The following is a 22,336-nucleotide window of genomic DNA, read 5'->3' as shown; positions in this document are numbered from 1 at the left end:
TTGGGCTAAAGGGAGAGGGGGACCACAAATGACCACCTGCCAGTGCTTTGATTCAGGAAGGGACTGGTCAGCTGGCGGCACCCGGAGACACAGTCCCACTTCAGACCACAGCCGATCGATAGGATGGGGGGAATGATGGGGCCATGCGTGATCTCATCAACAGTGGCCCTCACAACTCGCCCTGCCTCCCATTTACAGCCTCGCCAGGCGGCGCCTTAATAATAAATTATATTATTAAATATATATATAATTATAGCAAAGTTAAATATTTAAAAATATATAGTATTTATATATGTTATGCTTATATTATTATAACAATTGTATTTATTATAATATAAAATTTTATGTGTGTATGTATTCATATGTGTGTATACTGATCAAATATGTATGATCAGTTTAAGTAAATCTTGCTAAGCAAGGAGACAAATGATTTAATGAAGGAGACAAAATAAAAATAACTACCACTTCCTTGAGTATTGTTTGTATTGAGTATTTGTTACCGCCACACTTATGCAAAACTGAATGCTAAGTTGGGACTGGGCACTGTGTTAGCCAAGCGTCTGCATATGTGTACTTAAATATGTTTCTGGTTTTGCTTGAAATTGTAAACCTAAAATTAACAACACAAAACATATAAAATTATTACCCAGACTCCAGAGCAGTTTCTAAGCACCCCTACTGACATTTTCAAAAGAATGACATTGATCTAAGTTTACGAATGCTCACATTATCGGAGCGTGGCCGTTTGCTGAATGTAGGCTAATGTCTCCTGACACCTTTAAGTAACCATAAAGGCAAAGCTGGCACTCGTGAAATGGATCCTGAAGAGCCCTGTTGACACTTGACATAAGCATTAATAGGAGCGTGTGCAGTGAGGGACAAAACAATGGCCTCCACTAAAGATGTAAATGTTTCCTCAGAGGACGTTTGTCATCTCCTTGCTGATATATGGACCTGTCCTATTCCAAACACGCCATTCGGTGCCGTCGCAGATAACGGTAGAAGAGGATAATTACTTAATTATGCTCATGCTTATCAAGGTACCTCTGCAAACAGAATATCTTCATTTCTGAATTTTAGCGGAGCTGCTTGCCGCAGCTCGTTTAAAGATGTTAAAGGTATGGAGTAGCATGCATTTCGGGCCTGATAAACCAGTTGCCGGCAATATAACAGATATGACATAACACCAATTAAGAAATCACACTCTCACACAGAGGCTCTGGCATATTTTTACAAGCCGAAGGCAAATAAAGTGTTCCTGTCCCTCCTGAGCTGTAGCGCTAATCTTATGCTCGCACTTATGGGGGAAAGGCAATGTAATTAGCAATAAACCAGCTCTCTTATGTGTGTGGATCAATCAGTACTAGACCATTTGAAGCTAGTTTTACTGTGGGAGGAGGAAATCTCTTGCAAAGAATGTGCTTTGAACATTATTTCTTATAATGTGAATGTTCCAAGCTAAACCAGTGTCTCCAACAGCATTTTGTTTTGTGCCCTGTCCTCCCTATAAACATATAAATGAATAAATATAAATGTAGAAGTAAAAAAATATTATTTATTACCTGTCATTTAATATGTAACTTAAAATTAAAATTATAATGTATTATAAATATCTAAATAACACACACATACGTTTATATTATAATTACCAAATGAAGGCAAAATCAGACAATCAGTCTGCAATGATACAAAAAAAAATATTTCAAGTACATAACTGAACAACTAAACACAATAAGAACCTGCAGTTCAGTAAATGGATCAGGATGCTGATTCTGATGTTCTGATTTTGGTTCGGCCAAGAATCAAACTACACTCCTAGTGTTGTATGTTTCTAGTTCACCGAAAAGAACTGGCACACAAGAATCACTTGTTCATGAATCAGACTACACTGTTCACACTGTATGTTTTTGATTCACCAATAAATAGGCTAATATGAATCACTCGTTCATGAATCAGACTACACTACCCTTACCAAAAAGTAGTATATTAACCCATTTTTGTGAAAAATATCTTTCTGCAGTTTCCTTGGTTACACTAGTCTCACCAAGATTGCATTTTTTTTGCTCAAAAATACAGTAAAACAGTAATACTATGAAATATTATTACAACTTAAAATAACCGTTTTCTATCTTAATATTTTAATTTGTAATTTATTCCTATAATGACAGAGCTGAATTTTCAGCATCATTACTCCAGTCTTCAGTGTCACATGATCCTTTAGAAATCATTCTAATATGCTGATTTGCTGCTCAAGAAATATTTCTTATTATTATCAATGTTAAAAACAGTTGTCCTCAATTTTCTTGGGGGGAACTTTGATACTTAATGATTCCAAACTTTTAATTTGTAATGTTTTTTTATTTACTTATTTGTGTTATTTATTTATTAGGAACATCATTCCTCCGTGTAAGTTGCTAAATGAGTAACGCAAATAGTATTTGTTGCCATTCTGACCATACCAACTGTCTGAAATACATCTGACAAAACACATGAAAGCTGATTAGCCATTAGACAGAACAAAGAAACCCTTCCAAAAGGCTTTTTAAAAGACCAGGCACTGTTAGATATACACACCGACTCCATCTACTTACTCCAATGACACCCTCCTGACGAATGGGCTTAGAAGTGAAACTCATCCAGCCTGTTCTCTGATCAGTCATTGATCTGTAATGTAAGACTTGGGCTAAAGGGAGAGGGGGACCACAAATGACCACCTGCCAGTGCTTTGATTCAGGAAGGGACTGGTCAGCTGGCGGCACCCGGAGACACAGTCCCACTTCAGACCACAGCCGATCGATAGGATGGGGGGAATGATGGGGCCATGCGTGATCTCATCAACAGTGGCCCTCACAACTCGCCCTGCCTCCCATTTACAGCCTCGCCAGGCGGCGCCTAAAAATAACCTACATCTCATCTGCAGGAAGATCGTCGACACATTCGCACATAGTCTCGGGCGTACAGAACTGAAGAGATGCGAGAGCCAGACTACTTTAGTCTCAAAGCTGCTAAGACTTTATAGTGACTTAGAAGCGTTTACATGAACAAGTTACTAAACATTTGAACATTAAACAGGTCACAATAGAACATAACACAAGAGAAGGGCTGAAGGGCTAAAACAAACTTAAATTAATTGTTATTGTATACTAATAGCACACTTGAATAAACTTCTTTTTCATAAGGGTAGTCACACTATATGTTTCTGATTCACTACTAAGAACCATTTCAGAGCCATTTATGTGTAATGAGCTGTTGATAACTGACTGCAGGCTCAGCTGACTTCTGGTACCAAGTCAGTATAGCGACTTTGCATAGTTTCAGGCAGTTCCGCACAATAGAGCCATAGTGCCAATATAGTGGCTTGTTAAAAACCCCAGGTTAGAGGTCACTGCATGGGTACAGAGCCCCAGTCAGACGCTTCATCAGCAATACTATGTCAGGCATGCAATAGCGCTTTGTGCGCTTTGCAACTCGCACTTCGCCAGTGTTCTCTCAACACTCGTTGCATGCGTCAAGGCCTTTGTCACTCTAATTGTCAGAGGAAGTTCATTTGAATATGAATTAGTGTTGACATTTTCCCTCGCAATGATTTGGGAGGAAGCTAAAAGGGAGTAGGCGCTTTCCTATCAGAATGTCGTATTAATCCACATTGTGCGAGGGCTAAATCAGGATTTACAAAAGAAGAAACATTAGTGGTGTGCCTTGAAAAGTCAATCCAGTATATTTTTCATTGATTTGAATGCTTGAACCATGCAGCGATGCCTCTTGAATGATAATAAAGGATAGGGTGCCAGAGATAATCCGAGCGACAATGCCAAAGCGCTGTACGAAATAACAGGATTTGGTTGTTTATGTGTTTACGGGTTGCCTTACGGGCCGCAGACTAGCAATGCAAACTAATCTTATCAAGATCCACCAATTTTCATTAAAGCACTTAGAGCATTAAGTCCCAGCATGAATCCATTGATAGCAGGGGAGTGAAGGGGTGCTTCTTATTTTAACTGAGGGTTAACAGCTTGTTACCATACAAGGGGCGGCAGTCTGCCCTGAGGATGGGACGACCTGTTGTGGCACGAGGCAGCGGGCCTAATCCTCATAATGAGAGCCACAAAGACAAAAGCATTAAAGCATGGAGAAAAATAAGGATAATGGGTGAAAAAACTAGGCGACATTCCCTAATGAGCTAAAGGGAAATGTTTTTTCAGAAAACTTGATCTGTGGATCTATGATCACAAGTCCCAGCTTTAATAATGTAAACAGCACATCCCCACCCAAACCTTAAACTGCTTTCTGTAATTGGAGATAGCAAAAAGCGCAGTGTTCTGACATGTTGCATGGTGGTTATGATTATTAGGAATGGTAATTGTGAATAATAATTCAGATTCCTTAAAGGTTCTATTAATGATTGTGATAGTACTTCTGCGGAATACGTTTTTGGGAAAAGAAACGCAATTTCACTACCAATTGATATTATAATTTCAATAAATAATTTAAATGTAATTAAATAAATTATATATTATTATATCTCAAAATACTACTCAAATAAGTTTAATGCTCGAAGTTTAAAGCTCAAAGTTTAATGAGCAACCAGTTTATTCATTTTTATAAAATACTACTGACAAAACACACACACACACACAAAGTTTTGCATACTTTCAACACTGTAAAAAAAATTTTGTAAGTAAATACAACAAATATATTCAAATATAGAAAATACTATGTCAGACTTTCTAATTCAACATTTTCTTTTTAATTAAATGAGTTATTTGCACTTTATAATTATTAGTGAAATTTACTAGCAATTTCTATCTGAAAATAGTTGCAAAGTAAATCCTACACAATTTTTCTCCAGTTTACAGTAAATATTGTGTAAAAAAGACTTTATAATTATTAGTGAAATTTACTAGCAATTTCTATCTGAAAATAGTTGCAAAGTAATCCTACACAATTTTTCTCCAGTTTACAGTAAATATTGTGTAAAAAAGTATTTGATTTGAGTGATTTTGTGTAATTTGTCATCACGTTGTGTTTTATCAGCATTGTATAGCTTCTGGCCATCCTGCTCATTAAACATTAGCATCAGCTATTAAAAACCCATATTGGTCAACCACTAGTCATTAGCTAAGTTTCCATCATACTGTTTTAATGCGCATTTTGAAGCATTTTGCGAATAAATCCCGCATGAGCATTCAAAAAAAGTCATGTGACTTTGCACTATGGGACAGCATAACCTGAGTAACCAGCGGACCGATTTTGTTGCACAGCATCTGAAATATTTTCATGGTCATTCTGAAGTGCCCGAGCAAAGTCTTTCGTCAAAGTATTTCTATATAACTGACTCCTAGAACGGTCTACCACAACTGCGTTCCCAAACAGCTGACATTCACCTCCGAAAGCAAGACCGCATTTATTGTGTTTCGTCTGCTCACTCAAAGCGCAAGTAATTTATTATATTTGAGAATTATTATATTCAGTGGCTTCTCTTACTTTTCTTACTTACTTACTTTCAGGAAGTGACGATTTTGTTCTCTCTGACTCGTTGGATGGAAACAGTGCTTGTTCACAAATGTTTTATGTGATATTTCCAATTTTGCGCATAAGTTAAATTTGCAACTTTGGATTGTCTGATCCTATAATTTCTTCCGCTGTCCTATAAAGGCAAAAAAAATGCCCATAACAATAAATATTGTGCAAATTCATCAAGACACTAGAGATGCTGGCTCCATATCTTACCTGCATGAGTCAGTACATTCTCAAACGCATCCAGATTAACTGTGTAGCCCAAATTTCGAGTGAGAAGTTGACAACTGCACCCCCCTCTATCAACATGAACCATGGTACCATCATGAAGATTCTCCCTGGTGTCCTACTCTCTCCTCCTTTTGATTTGCATTACAAAGAGCAGGATCAAAGGGCTCGGGTTGGGTACGATGGCAGTGAACATCCCTCTACAGTGAGCCATTGTGTTGTTATGCAGCGCACATTCGACACAGTGCAACTGGCCTGGTGTGGGGAGATTCCCAGCGCTGCTCTGATACATCCAGTGCAACTTTTAGTTTTGGCCAGTTTCTGACCAAAAAGGCGAGGGATGTTTGGTTTGCTTACATGTCAGTCTTAAATATCTCAGTAACTCTAGTAGCAAAAAAAGATCGTTATTTCTAAAACTGAAGGCTGTTCTGTCTGTGAGGATTATGATATTGGAAGAGGTGAACAGAGAAGTCTCAGCTTAAATAAAAGGTGATTTCACACATTCACATGCCTTTTTTTCATTAAAATCAACAGTATTTTTTTGTGTAGATGTCATATGTGAACATGACACCCATTATCTTATAATAGAACATCTAAGCATATTCCTAATACTAGGGTATCTGCATGCTTAGGAATTAAACATAGTACATATAACACATTTTAAGACTTTAATTCCATTTTTTAAATAATTAAGATCAACGTTTGACAAAAAAGGAAGAAAAAATGCATGAAAAGTGAAGTTTTAACACAACTTCAAAATATTTGGTAGGGCTGGACGACTCATTTTATTTATTTTTTTTAAGAAATATGCCTATCAATGCTGCAAAGGTACAGTACTGTTGAAAAGTTAAAAGTTATTAAGATTTGTTTAAAGGAACTAATCGTTTTATTCAGCAAAGATGCATTAAATTGATCAAAAGTGAAAGTAAAAAAAAAAAAACACAGGCAAGAATTCTGTTTCTCTTCAACTTTGTTCATCAAGAATCCTGTCAAAAAATGTTTCACAGTTTCCACAAAAACATTCAGCACTACTGTTTTTTTTACATTGATAATAAGAAATTTCACTTGAGCATCAAATCAGCATATTGGAATGATTTCTGAAGAATCATGTGACACTGAAGACTGGAGTAATGATGCTGAAACTTCAGTTTGGCATCACAGAATTAATGACATTAGTATTATATTAACATTAAACAATAATATTTTAAAAACATTGTTTAAGGCGAATGTGATGGAAAATGTATCTAAAAGCCTTTACATTAACACAAAAGACCTGTGCAAACAACATTTAAGACTTTTAAAATGCTATTTAGCATTTTTATGGCCCTAGAGTTTCAAAGTGTTTTTAAGGAACTGCTGACCATTGTATAGTGGTGTGTGAAATTGGCCACATTTTTTGCCACATTTTTCACATTGGTTGATTAACAAAAGTCTATCAATTCAAAAATCTTCTGACATCTTGACAGTGAAACGTTTTCTGTTTCCCATGCTTCTATGAGAGTGTCTTCATACAGACCTTCCCTTACCAAAAAGTAGTATACTTCAAGTTTATTTTAGTAAGTATACTTAAGTAAAGTTCAAGTATATTTTTAAGTATACTTATGTAGTAAGTATACAGATATCAGTTTTTAGTTTAAAAGAAGTATACTAATAGCACACTTGAATAAACTTCTTTTTCGTAAGGGTTACTACAACTGCAAACAAATTCCTTCTCCTTAGTATAACATATTATCACATACTGCCTACAGGGTGGAAGTGTTGCTGTAGTTAAACTCATCCCCTCTTACCGTCGACACACACAACGGTATAAAAAACGAACAAACCCGCTGAGCCGACTGCACCTCAAGGAGGTGCAGAGCTGCCGTTTTCATATTCCCTCCATCTCAGGAAAGCGCGACAGCCCCCACCTTTCCTTTCCGTGGTGAGTTCATTGAGTTCAGTCCATTATGGCAGAGCTGCTATAGCCTACTTACTGTGGCCATTTTGAGTTATCGCAAATAATTTACAGCCAAGTTTTGCATTGTCTTTAGAGTAGACCGAGGATGCAAGATGGAGTCCAGACATCTCAGAACTCCCACTCTTGGACCCGTTTACTCATGCTGACCCTTCTCTGTTGCTGTATGTGATTAACATGCCAGCTAATGGAGGACGGTGAGTCACGCTTTCGGATGGCAATGCTAGCCTATTTTTCTCAAGGCACGTGGGTAATGTTTCAACTTCCAACGGATGAATATGAGAGTCTGAGCCAAGAGTGAAAGCGAAACCTTGGGATTTGAGATGGGGAGGACGATCTTTTCACACCTGCTTGAGTTTGTGGCTCCACATCTGATTTGATTCAAATGATTCATAATTGGATTAATTAGAAGTAGATGATTAAATACCATAAAGCCCAGAGCATGAAACCTTTTAGTGAGAGCTAGAGAAATACTGTATATTTTGACTCTTTAATGCTTTTAAAGACATCTGTATGTTCATACACAAAAATAAATGAAAGAATAACAACAACAGTGTTGGTTGATTTCAAATGAACATGGCACCGACTCTAAACATATGTAAATGAGTACACACAAACTAACTTAAAGATGGTCTCATTTCAACTATTACTCACTCCCACAGGTATTTCTAGCAATGCATCCCAAAATAACTTCCGACCCAAATAGCTCTCCCATGCTAAAACAAAGACAAAACTCCTTATGCCACAATAACTCATGAGTTTGTGCGGGCTCTTCTAAAGAAGAATTAGGAGAACCGACGCTCTCCGTTTCTTCTTTTAAGAAGAGTGAAAAATCAAAGAAAAAAAATTGACATGGATTTCTAAAGCTGCATAAATTAACATTAAGATATCAATTACTTTTAACGAATGTTATATTATTTGCCATTTTTCATTATGCTTTGTTAACATGAGATAATCAGGATTATTTCATTATATTGAAAGACTTAGTTTTTTTACTGTTATATCAAAATAATAACCAAAATATATACATGCAGCTTGAAAAATCCCTTTTCTAAGTGATCAAACTTACAATTTCCAGCTAGCAGAAAACAAAACAGGCTAAAAAACATCAATGATTTGCTTAGCTTTAAATATTAATAACCAATGTCTCATTCAATCTTATTTGAGTTTCTTTTTGTGGGCGTATAATTAAGATACAAAACACGCTGCCAATGTTGTGCAATCTTGACATGAACCAATTCAGCTTGACTGATGTACATCCAAACTCGGACAGTGCTTTGCCAGGCTTCCTTTCACTTCCTCCAGTAAGCAGCAACTGCAAAGCAGTCAGAAAGGAAGAATGCATTTGTCTGTTTCAGCTTAAAGAATGGGGTGGTGGTGAGACTGGGTTTTGCTTCATCCAGGTGTTACAATGCAGGCCAGTACTGGAGCCAGGCCAGGTCATGTGGAACTCAGACAACGGTAAGTTGGAGCATATGGAAATAAAGCTGGCTTTGCATATATGCCACGGCTGAGTAAGTCGCATACACACACACAAACACACGAGCCACAGACATGGAGGCTGTAGAAGTGCTGAGCTCAGCGATGTTTCTTGGAGAAATCCCTCATCTGACACTCACATGCATGCACAAATGTGCACGTGCATGCTGCATGCATACAGCATGATGAGCTTTCAGACATGCTTTCCCAAAAATGTTTATAATGTGCAAATGTCTCGTTATTGTAACTATTGCACAATGCATGTTTTTTTTATGCATAACTGATCCAAAATCAATCCATGTGAAACAAAAAAAGCTGAATTTCTCTCCTTTGTAGAATAGTGTCCAACTTGTCTCTGTGCAGCAATAGATGGAGTGATTGATTGAAGTTTGCATAAACCTTGATAAACAACGCCTTTTGTCGCTTTAAGTTTCATGACCCATTTTGAGGATGAATTGTTGCCAGCGGTGATTGATGGCTTCAGATGGAAAAAGAGAAGAAAAGCGATGGGATATTTACCGAGAGAACATTGTCCTTCATTGTATCTTTCAAGGTCTGTTGGAAGACTTTCTCTGGAGGTATCGCAGGAGACGCTGGCTGTGAGATTCCATGCATACAGAGACCGATGGGAAGAATGATGCCAAAACACACTAGTGCAATAGCTGTAACAAAACGTGGTTCCTTAGCAAAGTGTTTCTTTAATAATCCTGCTGTCAATGGCAAACAATATGATTAAAAATGAGGGACTGTTCCAGGTGGGACAGAGCAAGAGAGGTCACAATACCACTCATTTGAATTCTGTAATATGTCAAATTTCCAAGTGAAATTCCAAGTTCCTAGTTATTTTTAAGATTCAAAACACTGTCATATCTTGCACCGATAAATTGTGCGCAGTAATGTTTCTAAATGAAGTCTCTTATGTTCATTAAGGCTGCATTTATTTGATCAAAAAATACAGTTAAAATTGGAATATTGTGAAATATTATTACAATTTAAAATAAGTGTTTTCTGTTTTAATATATTTGCAAATGTAATTTATTCTTGTGATGACAAAGCTGAATTTTCAGCATTATTACTCCAATCTTCAGTGTCACATGATCCTTTAGAGATCATTCTAATATGCTGAATTTAAGCTCAAGAAACATTTCTTATTATTATCAATGGTGAAAACAGTTGAGCTGCTTAATACTTTTGTGGAAACAGCAATGCATTTTTTTCAGGATTCTTTGATGAATAGAAAGTTCAAAAGAAATTTTTTTTGAAATAGAAAATTGTAACAATTTAAGTCTTAACTGTCACTTTTGATCAATTTAATTCTTTCTGAAGGAAACTTTTCTGACCATCAAACTTTTGAATGGTAGTGTATATTAAAGTAACTAGGGTCAATTTTGATTCCACGTTGACTTGAAAAGACCAATCTTTCTGAAACTTTCCACATAAAGGGTGAGACAATTTGCATTTCTTATGCACTTTATTGCCGGTCCAATCATTCCCTGCCCTGCGCCGCCTTGTAAAAGTTTTACATTTTATCTTAAATGAAGGGAAAATCGCTGTCAAGCTGTGCGCGAGAGCGAAAAAAGTGCTCAGTTCTACTCGGCCTGTTAATCAAAGCCTTGAGTGCCAGTGCTGTGTCTCTGCACTGCGCTAGATTCGGGACTCATACATAAAGATGCTCCACTTCACTCCTTTTCCCCCATTCCGCAGCTCTGGGTGCTGACACTTACTCCAGAGGCCTTCAACAAATGAGTGCACCATCTCCCGTCTCCTCTTTCATCAGACGCTAATCTTTTCATCACCCTTCAATGTGGCAGCCATCATGGGCAATCATCTGGCCCCAGTCAGATTAATGATCTCAGCGCCTAGAGTGGGTTGCCTACTCACTGCTGTAGTGCAGGAGTCTAATTGGATTGCTAGGGGTCAGCTTGAGTATTGTTACAGGGTGACCCTAACGGCTGAACTTAAGCTCGGAAGTGGGAAGACTGTTGTCATTGTTAAGATAAGTGTCATATGCGACAACATAAAGTAAGTGCATGCGAGTTTGTGATGCAAAGGATGGCGAAAAATATTAGATGCTCTGACACAAATGTCACTGGTGTTAGTGGAGCCGTGGCCTGTGGGTTACCGGACAATGCTCGTGTCGTGATGCAATGCGAGTCTGAATCCAGCCCAATTCAACTGCCCAACACTTCCTGTCCTTTAAATGATGGAGCCAACAATTAACTATAGAATATATAAATCAGTATATATTCTATATATATATAGATCAGATCTATAAAAGGGGGTCAAATTGACCTGATAAGTTGCGGTTTCTGGTATATTTGAATAAAATAAAATCACATTAAAAATACATACATGTGCATGCTACCCTTTTTTTTTCAAGAAATTAATATTTTTATTCAGCAAGGATGCATTAAATTGATCAAAACTGACATTAAAGACTTTTACTTTGTTACAAAAAAATTATATTTCAAGTAAATACTGTTCTTTTGAACTTTTGGTTGATCAAAAAATCTGGAAAAATAAAATTATGGTTTTCACAAAATATTAAGCAGCATAACTGTTTCCAGCATTGATAATAAGAAATGTTTCTTGATGTTTCATCAAATCAATATATAAGAATATTTTCTGAAGGATCATGTGGCAGCTGAAAATCCAGCATTACCATCACAGTAATTAATTCAAATGTAAAATATACTACAATAGACAACAGTTAGTTTCATTTGTAAAAATTTGTAAAAATATTTCACAAAAAAACATTACCAACCCCAAACTTTGGAATACATATATTTCCCATATGTGGGTCATACTTTACACAGAAATTAATCAATTAAAAAATATTAATTGTAAATTACAAGTAAAAAATAAAGTAAATTACGTGTTTGTTATAAAAATTTAAATAATTATAAATAAATAAATACATAAATAAAAATAATAAACTAATAAAAAATAGTTGTACATTTACACAGAAACTGAACATTCAAAACATTTAATCAAACAATGTAAAAACATAAACTTTTGACATTGTTTAATTACCCTGAAAATAAAGATAAAAACATGATGTATTTACTGTGATGAAAACCACTGAATCCAATACAGGTCATGTTGACACCCTTTATGCATTCCTGTAGGTGTTTTGGGTCATGCATTCTAGGGTTAAAAACAAAATTGATGTCACAAGCATGCAAAACAGCCTACCGAATATTATTTAAGACGAGATTGGTGCACAATTACTGAATTATCAGAAGCTGACAAGCATGTCACGCAAGAGCCAAATGCAACCACATTCTTAAGTAATCTTGAGAAAGCACCATATGTCTGCTTGCAGGAGCCAAGACTACTGATGAAACAGGCTCTGTTTTTTACACCTGAATTCCACCCACAGAAGTTAACCTGTCAGAAGGTACAGCGAGACATCTCGGCAGAGGCACTGATATCTCTGCATATTTAAAGATGCTTCACCTCTTATAAGGTTCCCTCATCGGGCCCATTTCTCGCTCGAGTCGACTGTCTTAAAGCAGTAGCCATGTGCTCTGCATGACAACTATATTGTAATAACTCCCAGAATTGACTCATGCGATGGAGAGCGCTATCGCTTTGTCATTTTCAATTACTGATGCTTGTCAGTAGCAATGGGATCAGTGCATTGATGATATCTCAAGCAACCAGATCATTTCAGCTCCATTACACGGCATGTTATCCAAAAATCTGTCGCTGGTTTCGATGATAAATGAGGACTGTGATGTAGTTAATACGAGCCAGCACATCTGATAATGTAGAGGACTCAATCTCAGAGCAGTGCAATCAAGCGAAAAGTGTGAATGGAATCTCTAAAGGGTACGAATGGACGCATTTATGGATGCATAAGCATATTGGTTTGGAATATGCGGTTACGATGGCTAATGGTGTCTCAATAACATTGTGGTTGTGGATGCACTCTGAAAGTCCCTTTTGTGTAACATTTTAGTATGGAAAACAAGTCAGCCAGAGGACAGCCAGTCTCATTTTCTTCTCAAAGCGAGCCACATATACTAAACAATGAGTCCATAAATTATTCTTAAAAGAGGAAGAACTCTGTGTATTTTATTAAATGATCCATATGGTCTTTCTCCCAGCATGAAGACGTGGCCCACAGAGCCATGTGATCCGGAAACCTCTTTAAGATTTCACGGTGATGTGGCTGGGTTTGGCTTTCACCGACGGGCCGACTTGCACACTGTAAGAAGGCAGCTGTGGTGCTGAGAGAATTACATAACACACATTTCAGCAGTCATCGCCTACGGTAATGGGAATCCGCTCGGATCCATGGGCCTAATCGAGGAGATGGATATGTGAGAGCCTGTGGCCACTGCCTGGACTGGCCCGAGCTTGGGTTAAAGATGGTTTTGTGGCATGCAAAACTAAATTTCGATGCAACCAAGAATTGGAAAGTATATGGAAATACAGTTTCATCATTTCTGTCACTTTTTCTTTCTGGATTCTCAGCAGCCAGGGTTTCAGAGTGGCAGAGACTGCAGCACGGAATATGCATGCTTGGCACTTTTGCTCAATGCCTCCTGTCAATCCTCATAAGCATGCAACTACAGGAGCTATTCTGCAGTTTGGGACATGGGGCTGTGACACAGGATAGATTTCAAAGGGAAACGAGAAACGTGGCATGTTTTTGGATGTTTTTCTTTGAGGCTTTGCATTGAGGTTTAGCTACACTGTAAAAAATTAGATGCAGAAACGTTTTTCACTCAGAAATTGCTAGTAAGAAACAGCAAATAACACACTGAATGAAACAATTTAAATGGTATTTTCTTGTAAAACATACTCCAAAAATCTTTATTTACCGCTTTGAAAAAACAAATTACTTCATGTTTGAGGCACTGAATCATTTACTCGACTGATTTGTTCAAATCATTCAGTAACGTCACTACTGTGTGTTGTTTAATTTAATTTAATGAAAACTATTTAATTTAAATAAAACTGACATGTTTTCTTGTAAAACACGCTACAATAATCATTATTTACAACTTTGAAAAAAAAAAATAAAATTAAAGTGTAAATGGGAGTTATGGGTTAAACTGGGATGGTTTATTATTAGACTTTTCTCCCAACTTTTCCTTGGGGCGTTTAGTCAAGAAAGCAACGTAATGCCTTTAGAGAAGCGTTCCTGTAAGTAGTTGACACTGTGAAACACACAATGTGCTGCCGTAGCACAGTGCATTAGGCTCTTTGGAGAGTCATTACAAGTATTAGCTACAGAGTTTGCCCTGGCCTGAGGCTGCAAGAGAAAAAACGTCTGTGGTGGATCAGAGTGTGAAATAATCCAAAAATATTTTCTTAACCACATCCTGATTACAATCCTGACATGGAAATATAAGAACCTCTTATAATAAAGGGTCAAATGTCCTTGCTGTGATTATAGTATTACCACATAAATTAAACGTCGTAAAGGTCTTTCAGAGAGCTGTAAGTGTAATTTTCCTTTTCTGCTTGTCAGTCAGACTTCTAATGCTTATTAGTAGTTCATTGCTTGCCATATGACAAATCGTGTAAGAACAGCTGGGAAGCACCATTAACCAGCGCCATTAAATGACTGAAACCTCATGCTGTGGGAAAAGTACTTTAATATCTACATCCATTAACATTTTTTCTTAATCTCAAAAGCAAATGCTACTTATTAGAGCTGGGTAATGTGCAATGCAACAGTAGAAATTTTACCATACAGTTTACATGCCTAATAGTGGGCAGGACTACTTATCAATATGTGATTAGGAAAATACAGAGTGGGACATAACAGAGCAATTAAAATCTCACTGTTTTGAGTGTATTGTTTTTAAGTCTTTGCACTGATCTCAGAATTATCATTTGTTATTAATAATCTTATCTTTTGATTTGCATCAATTTTCAAATAAACGAAAATATGTACTATTTGCAAAATATTTAAATATTTAATTCATTAAATACAAAAAATTATTATTAAAAAATTAATAAAAAATAAAATAAATAAATAATTGCATTAATAGTCAGTTTCTGTTTTTTTGTTTTGATAGTTTTTCAGAGACTATTTCTGCAGGTTACACCAGTTTGCCAGTATGAGGTGAAAAGTGACTGTATGCGTGAGTAACTGAATCATTCATTCTAATGATTCTTTCAAAAACTGATCCATTCAGGAGTGAAGCAGGAGTGAGTCAGTGAATCATTCACTCAACCAATTCATTTAGAAAACTCTTGATTCATTCAGGAGCGAAACAAGTGATTGTCTTTATGAGTAAGTCAATAAATCATTCACTCAGATTATTTGTTCAGAAACCCTGAAACATTCAGTAACGCCACTTCTGTGTGTTGCAATGGTTCTGCAGTCGCTTTGTTTAGAACATTTGCCTTTGGTGAAAAAAAAAGACTCAATATTACGTCTAAAATGTAACTTATTATTACATTCTTAATTATTGAACTGTTGTATAAAAGCAATATCACACTTGCAACCATGCTGATTTTTGGGAACAACAGCACTCTTGCTCATGTTATATTGCACATCAGCAGTGAAAAAAAGACTTAAAACAGTGAAAATGCTATTTTAAAACTGATAGTATAAATGATATAAAATTAGTAATATTGTAATACAAGATTCTGGTTATTTCATCCACCCCTAATACTTATTATTGTGGTTAAACGTGGAAACATCTTATACAGTCATTCTTTTACCGCACCACAACATGCTATTGCAGCTGCAAGCAAGATTTCAAAACCAAGTCTAAAAATATCAGACAGCTGAAATGAAAGCGATGAGAACAAAAGACATTTCAAGTTCCCCTACATCCCAAAATAGATGTTACGAGACAAAAGCACTCCAGAATAGTCTGATTTGCCACTGTATCCCATGAGTTCCAGAATGGTCATTCGGTTTCGATGGGAACAGACGCCAATCTATTCTCTGTTCCAATATTGCAGTTACCCTTCTCCACAGGAGTAGGTGAGTCACACTGACAGTCTCTTCAAGGTGAGATTTTTTTGGATATCCTCTGTCATGGCTATAGGGCATGTGATGGTTGATAGAGTGGCTTCGGGCAAGAAACTTTTGTTCTATATTGAATCTTGCAACTACACAATCCCTCTTCAACACTTTTCAATAGCTCCTGGCTTGACAAAGCTGGATACTTGACTCGAACATTAAACAAATTGAATGGGATTTTTCTTGTAATATCATATTTATGACCTGAAATGGCCTCTGAGGTCTTCGAGAGCAACGTGTCAATATGTTGACTGACATTTTGCTTAGCTGAAGTCAGGATGATTTTACACACAGTCTCATGTCATCTCATATAGTCAATTCTAAAACACAATCAGAAGCTTAAACTCAGGTGAAAAGCTGCAACGTCAAGAGAATAAGAAGTCTAGTAGGCCTATTAAAGCTTGGAAGAAGGTCTCTAACTGTTCTGGCCTATTTCTTTCCACTTACTAGGGATTACACGGTTTGTGAGCAATATTTGCTGCTCTGGTGGAAGAAGTCTGGCCTTTAGGATCACTTAGCAATATAGAGCACCAAGGGCACATGAGCTCTGTTGAGGTCAAATGTCAGTCTTTGAGAATTTCTTATTCATACAAACCATTGAAAGTCAATAGCAAATCCAAACACTGCCTCTCCAGCTTTTATACACACACCTACTAGTCATACCACTACACACTGCAATTGAGATATCTATAAACTTTTCTTCTTCAACATCAAGATCTTAGGTTAACATTTTTAGGAATTTTTAAAGGTCCCATGGCATGAAAATGTCACTTTATGAGGTTTTTTAACATTAATATGAGTTCCCCTAGCCTGCCTATGGTCCCCCAGTGGCTAGAAATGGCGATAGGTGTAAACCGAGCCCTGGGTATCCTGCTTCTCCTTTGAGAAAATGAAAGCTCAGATGGCCCAATTCGGAATCTTCCCTTTATGTCGTCATATGGGGAAAGGTTACCTCCCCTTCCTCTGCTTTGCCCGCCCAGAGAATTTGGCCCGCCCATGAGAAAATAAGCTACTACCGTGCGAGGTGAGCGCAATATTTTTTTTTCCTCGAGAGACATCATGGCTTGCAAACGAGCGAAGCATGGCAGTCGCCCCGCCTTTCTCCTCCTCATTAGCATTTAAAGCTACAGACACAGAAATGGCACGTCCTAAGGAAAGCTCATTGTGGGACTGGCTCGTAGTGGCTGAAATTCTGCACCAAGGCTGAATTTCGGGAAAGAGACTTCAGATACAGTACTAGGGACCACTTAGGCCTATATAAAAGCATCTAAAAAGCAGCATGTCATGGGACCTTTAAGTGCATATTTCAGTTTCTGTAAATGGTTACCATTCTACAATTTGCAATTACCTTTAGCGTCTTTGCAGGTTACTTAAAGGTGGGTTTTTAAAAGTACACATATTTCAATTAAAATTATGCATGTGCATATGAATTATCATATTACATTTATACACTCTTGCATATAAGCATATCCATTTTCAAAATGACCAATAATGCATGACCATCTCAAAACTCAAGGTTGGAGGCATAATGTCCAAATAATCCAACAAATAAACCATGGTGCCAAAGCACCCACCATTGCATGCACATGCATTCACTTCTCATATTGAGAAAAATACATGGCAGTACAATCACAACCCATAGGTTAATAAAACTGGCCGAGCAATCTAAAAATCAATGCACGTTGAGAAGGCAATGCACCGGCATCAATGGATGGATCATGCGTTGCGCCTTCAGCACTGCGGAGAGCTCAACTCTGCGCAAAGCATGCCTCCATCCATGCGCTCGCGACGCACCACAGTCATTACTCGCATGTGCACGGACGGTGCAAACCAGTTCTGTTCCCTAAATGGATTTCATAAATCTCAAATCGTTATGAATGCACGCCGGTGCTTAAACCAACTTCCATGTGGATGTCAGTGTGCTTTGTCCATGCGCTGCATGGCTCCATCCTCGTGGATGGGGAAAAAAGTGACATTTACATGGAAATTAGTTGAATGTACGTATAAAGACCCTTCACAGTTGCATAGATATGCGCACTATATACTTATGTCATGCACGTTTAACTGCCAGACACATTATGAGTCAATCACGCGCGTGCATTTATATATAATGCAGTAGAGCCGAGAATCTGTGCAATGCCGAGGGGACTGAAAAAAACACTGATAGGACAGCTGTAGATCTATAATTCAAAGAGTCTCTCTTTGTATTATTCAGATCTTAATTTCCCAGCATGTTTAGCTACATTGCACGTGGTCGCAATAAGTAAACTGTATAGCATGAAAACATTAACATATTTCAACCAAATGGTATTTTAAAATGCGTATGCAATAGTATGCAGAGTTGCAATTATGCAAAATGCAATAAATATTGTTTGTCGCGTCTTTCTAAGTTGAGTGCACACGCACGAGCGCACTGACGCGCGAAAAAAAAAAAGTTGGACAAATTGCAAATACAGAGATAAAAGCAATTCACCTGCTGCCAGTTTTCCTCCAGAGACGGCATCGCAGAGAAGTAGCCAGTGTCATGAACAAGTTGAAGTTCTTGAAAAATACTGTAATTGGCCAGAACATCCATGTTTGTGCAGCTAAACGGTGCGTTTGAGAGACTTTGATTCTCTGCGCGAGGAATCCGCGTTCGCTTCAGCGCGAGCGACTGAAACATTCAGATCAATCGCGAAATCCGACACGTTTCAGTTCACTTACGGTCACTAAAATATGTTTAAAAGTAAAGGATCCATCCATGCAGGGTTGTTTTCTTTCCTCACAATGTTTCTGGAAGGGGAGCAGCAGGAGCACCACAGTAACTCACAGGTTACTGTGTCAGTCAGTGTGTGCGGAGCCAGCGGAGCGTCTGCGGATGCCCGCGATTCGAGGGGGCGCGTTTATCTGTCAATCAACTTCGTGCGTAACCATATAAGGGAAAAAGGGACGACAACTTTGGTGGCGATTCAGAAAGGCGGGGCTAAACTCGGATAGCGGGAGGAGTTCGATGCTGTTTTGGACCTCTGATTGGTTCTTAGACTTGTCACTCACAACATACATACCTTTGAAAGCCGAGCTATTTTTAGACCGCTATATAACACACGAATCAGCGTTCGAGTCTCATACGAAGCAGGAGCTTCCAGAGAGCGGCAACGTGGTGGCTCAGGTCTGTTCAACACACTAAAGTGGTAAAAAAGACACATTCAAAAATCTTGACAATTTAAACGTTTAAAGCAAACATATAAACAGTGCTCGCAATCTCACGGTTAAAATGGCTGTCACTGTTACTGTAGTAGTAAAAGAGGTTTGCAAATTAAATCCATATTTAATTTGATGTAGGTATATAGGGACCTATTCTCTTAAATGCTGTTTTAGCCGCAAAGTGAAGCGCACAAACGGACATAAGTACACGTATCTGTTTGATAAAAGTTAAAAACGTCTGCAGAGTTCTGTCAGATAGATAAACAATCTTGACAATTTAAACGTTTAAAGCAAACATATAAACAGTGCTCGCAATCTCACGGTTAAAATGGCTGTCACTGTTACTGTAGTAGTAAAAGAGGTTTGCAAATTAAATCCATATTTAATTTGATGTAGGTATAGGGACCTATTCTCTTAAATGCTGTTTTAGCCGCAAAGTGAAGCGCACAAACGGACATAAGTACACGTATCTGTGATAAAAGTTAAAAACGTCTGCAGAGTTCTGTCAGATAGATAAACGGCTCAATATGAACAGCTTTAAAATTCCCGGAAGGTAAAAACCATTACATAATTTTCATGCATACCTATTCATATTTACATGTTTCTTCAAGATACTTCAAAGACTAGCAAATGTCATGATATTTTTTTTGTAAATGCCATATGGCTTATCTCTATCTATCTATCTATCTATCTATCTATCTATCTGTATAGAATGTGTTGCTTCATATCTAACTATCTGTCTATCATGCACTCTGTAGCCCTGACTTTTGATTTGCTATGTGCCGCTTAACTCGTGTGTTATTTACATGGAAATCAGATGGCATATAAGCTTGAGTACCTCTTTGAACTATAGTACTCCTCAGCCATCTCACAACATCCCTGACCTTGTGTCATGCATGTAATTAGATAAGTGGAACCTATAAACTGTGAGAGGCTCTGAAAGGAAAATCTTGACCAATCTGTTCGCTCTTTCACTTCAGCTGGAAAGAAAAGAGGGGGGGAAATTGTGGAATAGGCTTTAGTTGTTATGGCTCATTTGATTTTAATAATTCATATTCTTCACCAGATGATGCTTTGGCTCTTGGTGAGCATGTGTTATTTCTTTCATCTGGTACCTGCACTGTAGATGGAAGGAATGAAGTATGAATGAATTCATGAATTCACCTGTGTATCTAAGAGCGACCTTAAAAAACACTCTGGAGCTGGAGGAGGTAAAGAACAAACGTGTTTCTCTCCTCTCTAACAGTTTTCATCCAAGATGGTCTGAGACGCTGGGATTTTCCTCTGTGCTATTAAAACAGAAGGCTAGAGGACAAGGGGATTGTTCCATCAAAAGTGTGATATTGAGGTTTTAGTATGAATGTCCTCTCACTCGTCGATTTGACTGACCCATATGGATGTGAGATGGCATATGGTCCTTTGGAGATTATAAAGGATGCTTTTTATATGTTCTTCAATTCAGTGCTTTGGTGCTTCACAGAGTACTTCTAAAGAATTAAATGAAAAAAACAAAAATCTTAGGAAGGTCAGGTTGTAAAAGAGACAGTGTCAAAAAAGTATGTTTTTAATGGGAATTTAAAAAAGTGTAACAGCATAATGCATAAATAGCGTAAATTAATAATTTGTATTCATGTTGATCTATGTGTTTTTTTTTTTTTTTTTTAATAATGCAATTTTCAATAAAAGGCAATAAGACACGTAAAACCATCAAGTATTTGTTTTTTTTTTTTTAAAGAAATATTTTGCATTTTGTAAGCATGAATTTCATCAAGTTGTCTTGGGGTTGTACCCTTTGACATCTGGCAAACTGACCTTGCTGAAAATGTCATAAAACGGTCAAATAATCAGAATTTTTATTTAACCTAAGTAACTTAACTTTCTTTAGAATTTCAGCCTTTTAATGATGTTTTTCTTCAGTTTTTTAATCATACTTTTTTACTTTCTCAAGAAAGTTTCACCATGAAAAAAGATTAAAATGAACTGAGAAACTGACATGTTCATCATCACTGAAGAGTTGTATTCATCATTGTCTGTAAATTGCATTTTTTAATGTATTTTTTAACAATTTAGATTTACAAGATGAGCTTGATGACATTTTTTTTTTAATTCTACCTTGAGATCTTATTTTTAAGAGAGTGTGAGAAATTTGTCCCTCCTGTTATCTGAGCAAACATTCATCTCTGCTAAATCAACTGTGCATGTTAACTGCATGTTATGCAAATGTGTGGAAATGAGTAGTTTGGAGACAGTTTGATTTGAGCGAGAGACTGGAGAAATGTAGCTGATTTGCTCTCTTTGTGTAAGCCAGGTTTATGTGTGCCACCCCAGCCCACCCCTGTGCGTCCACAGTAGCAGCGAGTGCTGTAATCTCATTATTCTGCTCTGGGAGGCTGGCTGTTGGCCCTGGAACTACGATTTACACATGGCATTTCAACAGGGAGGGGAGGGCCTGCTATCGATGAAGCACCCTATGACATTTATCCATTTGACACGTTCCCCTCTCTCTCTTTCTATTTCTAACTTATATGCACAAACACCAAATGTGTTTGCCATTTCGCTTAATCTATAATGCAGCTATATAATGTTTATTGGCACTAGTTTTAACAAGCATCATAGGGATTTCAACAAACTAAGAGTTAAATGGATATTTCACCCAAAAATGTAGAAGTCTTTCATCCTTAATTCATGTTGATGTAAAGAACCTTAATGACAGAAATATTACACATCTGGAAAAACTAAAGAAATAAGGGTGCTATATTTTTTGTGTTCCACAGAAGAAAGAGAACCATATATGGTGTACAGGTTTGGAACAAGTTGAGTAAATATGACAGAATTGTCATTTTTGGGTGAAAAATGCCTTTAAACCTATAACATCAAATTAAAATAGACCCTAGTTTCTTTCTTAATGCACATTTCTGGTCTCAATATGCATTTTATTCTGAAAAAAAACAAAAAAAAAACAGTGGATCTTAACATCC

At 37.2% G+C, this 22,336-nt stretch overlaps 1 protein-coding gene across 2 annotated transcripts in view; it reads right to left on the bottom strand.

Annotated features, from left to right (window-relative positions):
- Positions 1 to 18,984, bottom strand: part of klf7a (Kruppel like factor 7a) — a 42,896-nt gene extending 23,912 nt beyond the window's left edge. For both annotated transcript variants that reach the window (XM_016470582.1, XM_016470583.1), the window contains exon 1: positions 18,649 to 18,984. In XM_016470582.1, the coding sequence (XP_016326068.1) occupies positions 18,649 to 18,837 (189 nt within the window). In that variant the 5' untranslated portion in view covers positions 18,838 to 18,984. The remainder of the gene's footprint in view (positions 1 to 18,648) is intronic.
- Positions 18,985 to 22,336: the final 3,352 nt, after the last annotated feature.

The sequence above is a fragment of the Sinocyclocheilus anshuiensis genome, unplaced genomic scaffold (assembly GCF_001515605.1).
Source record: "Sinocyclocheilus anshuiensis isolate Anshui unplaced genomic scaffold, SAMN03320099.WGS_v1.1 scaffold1744, whole genome shotgun sequence".
Taxonomy (NCBI): domain Eukaryota; kingdom Metazoa; phylum Chordata; class Actinopteri; order Cypriniformes; family Cyprinidae; genus Sinocyclocheilus; species Sinocyclocheilus anshuiensis.
The sequence above is the reverse complement of the archived record's forward strand: the minus strand, read 5'-3'. Positions and strand labels throughout refer to the sequence as shown.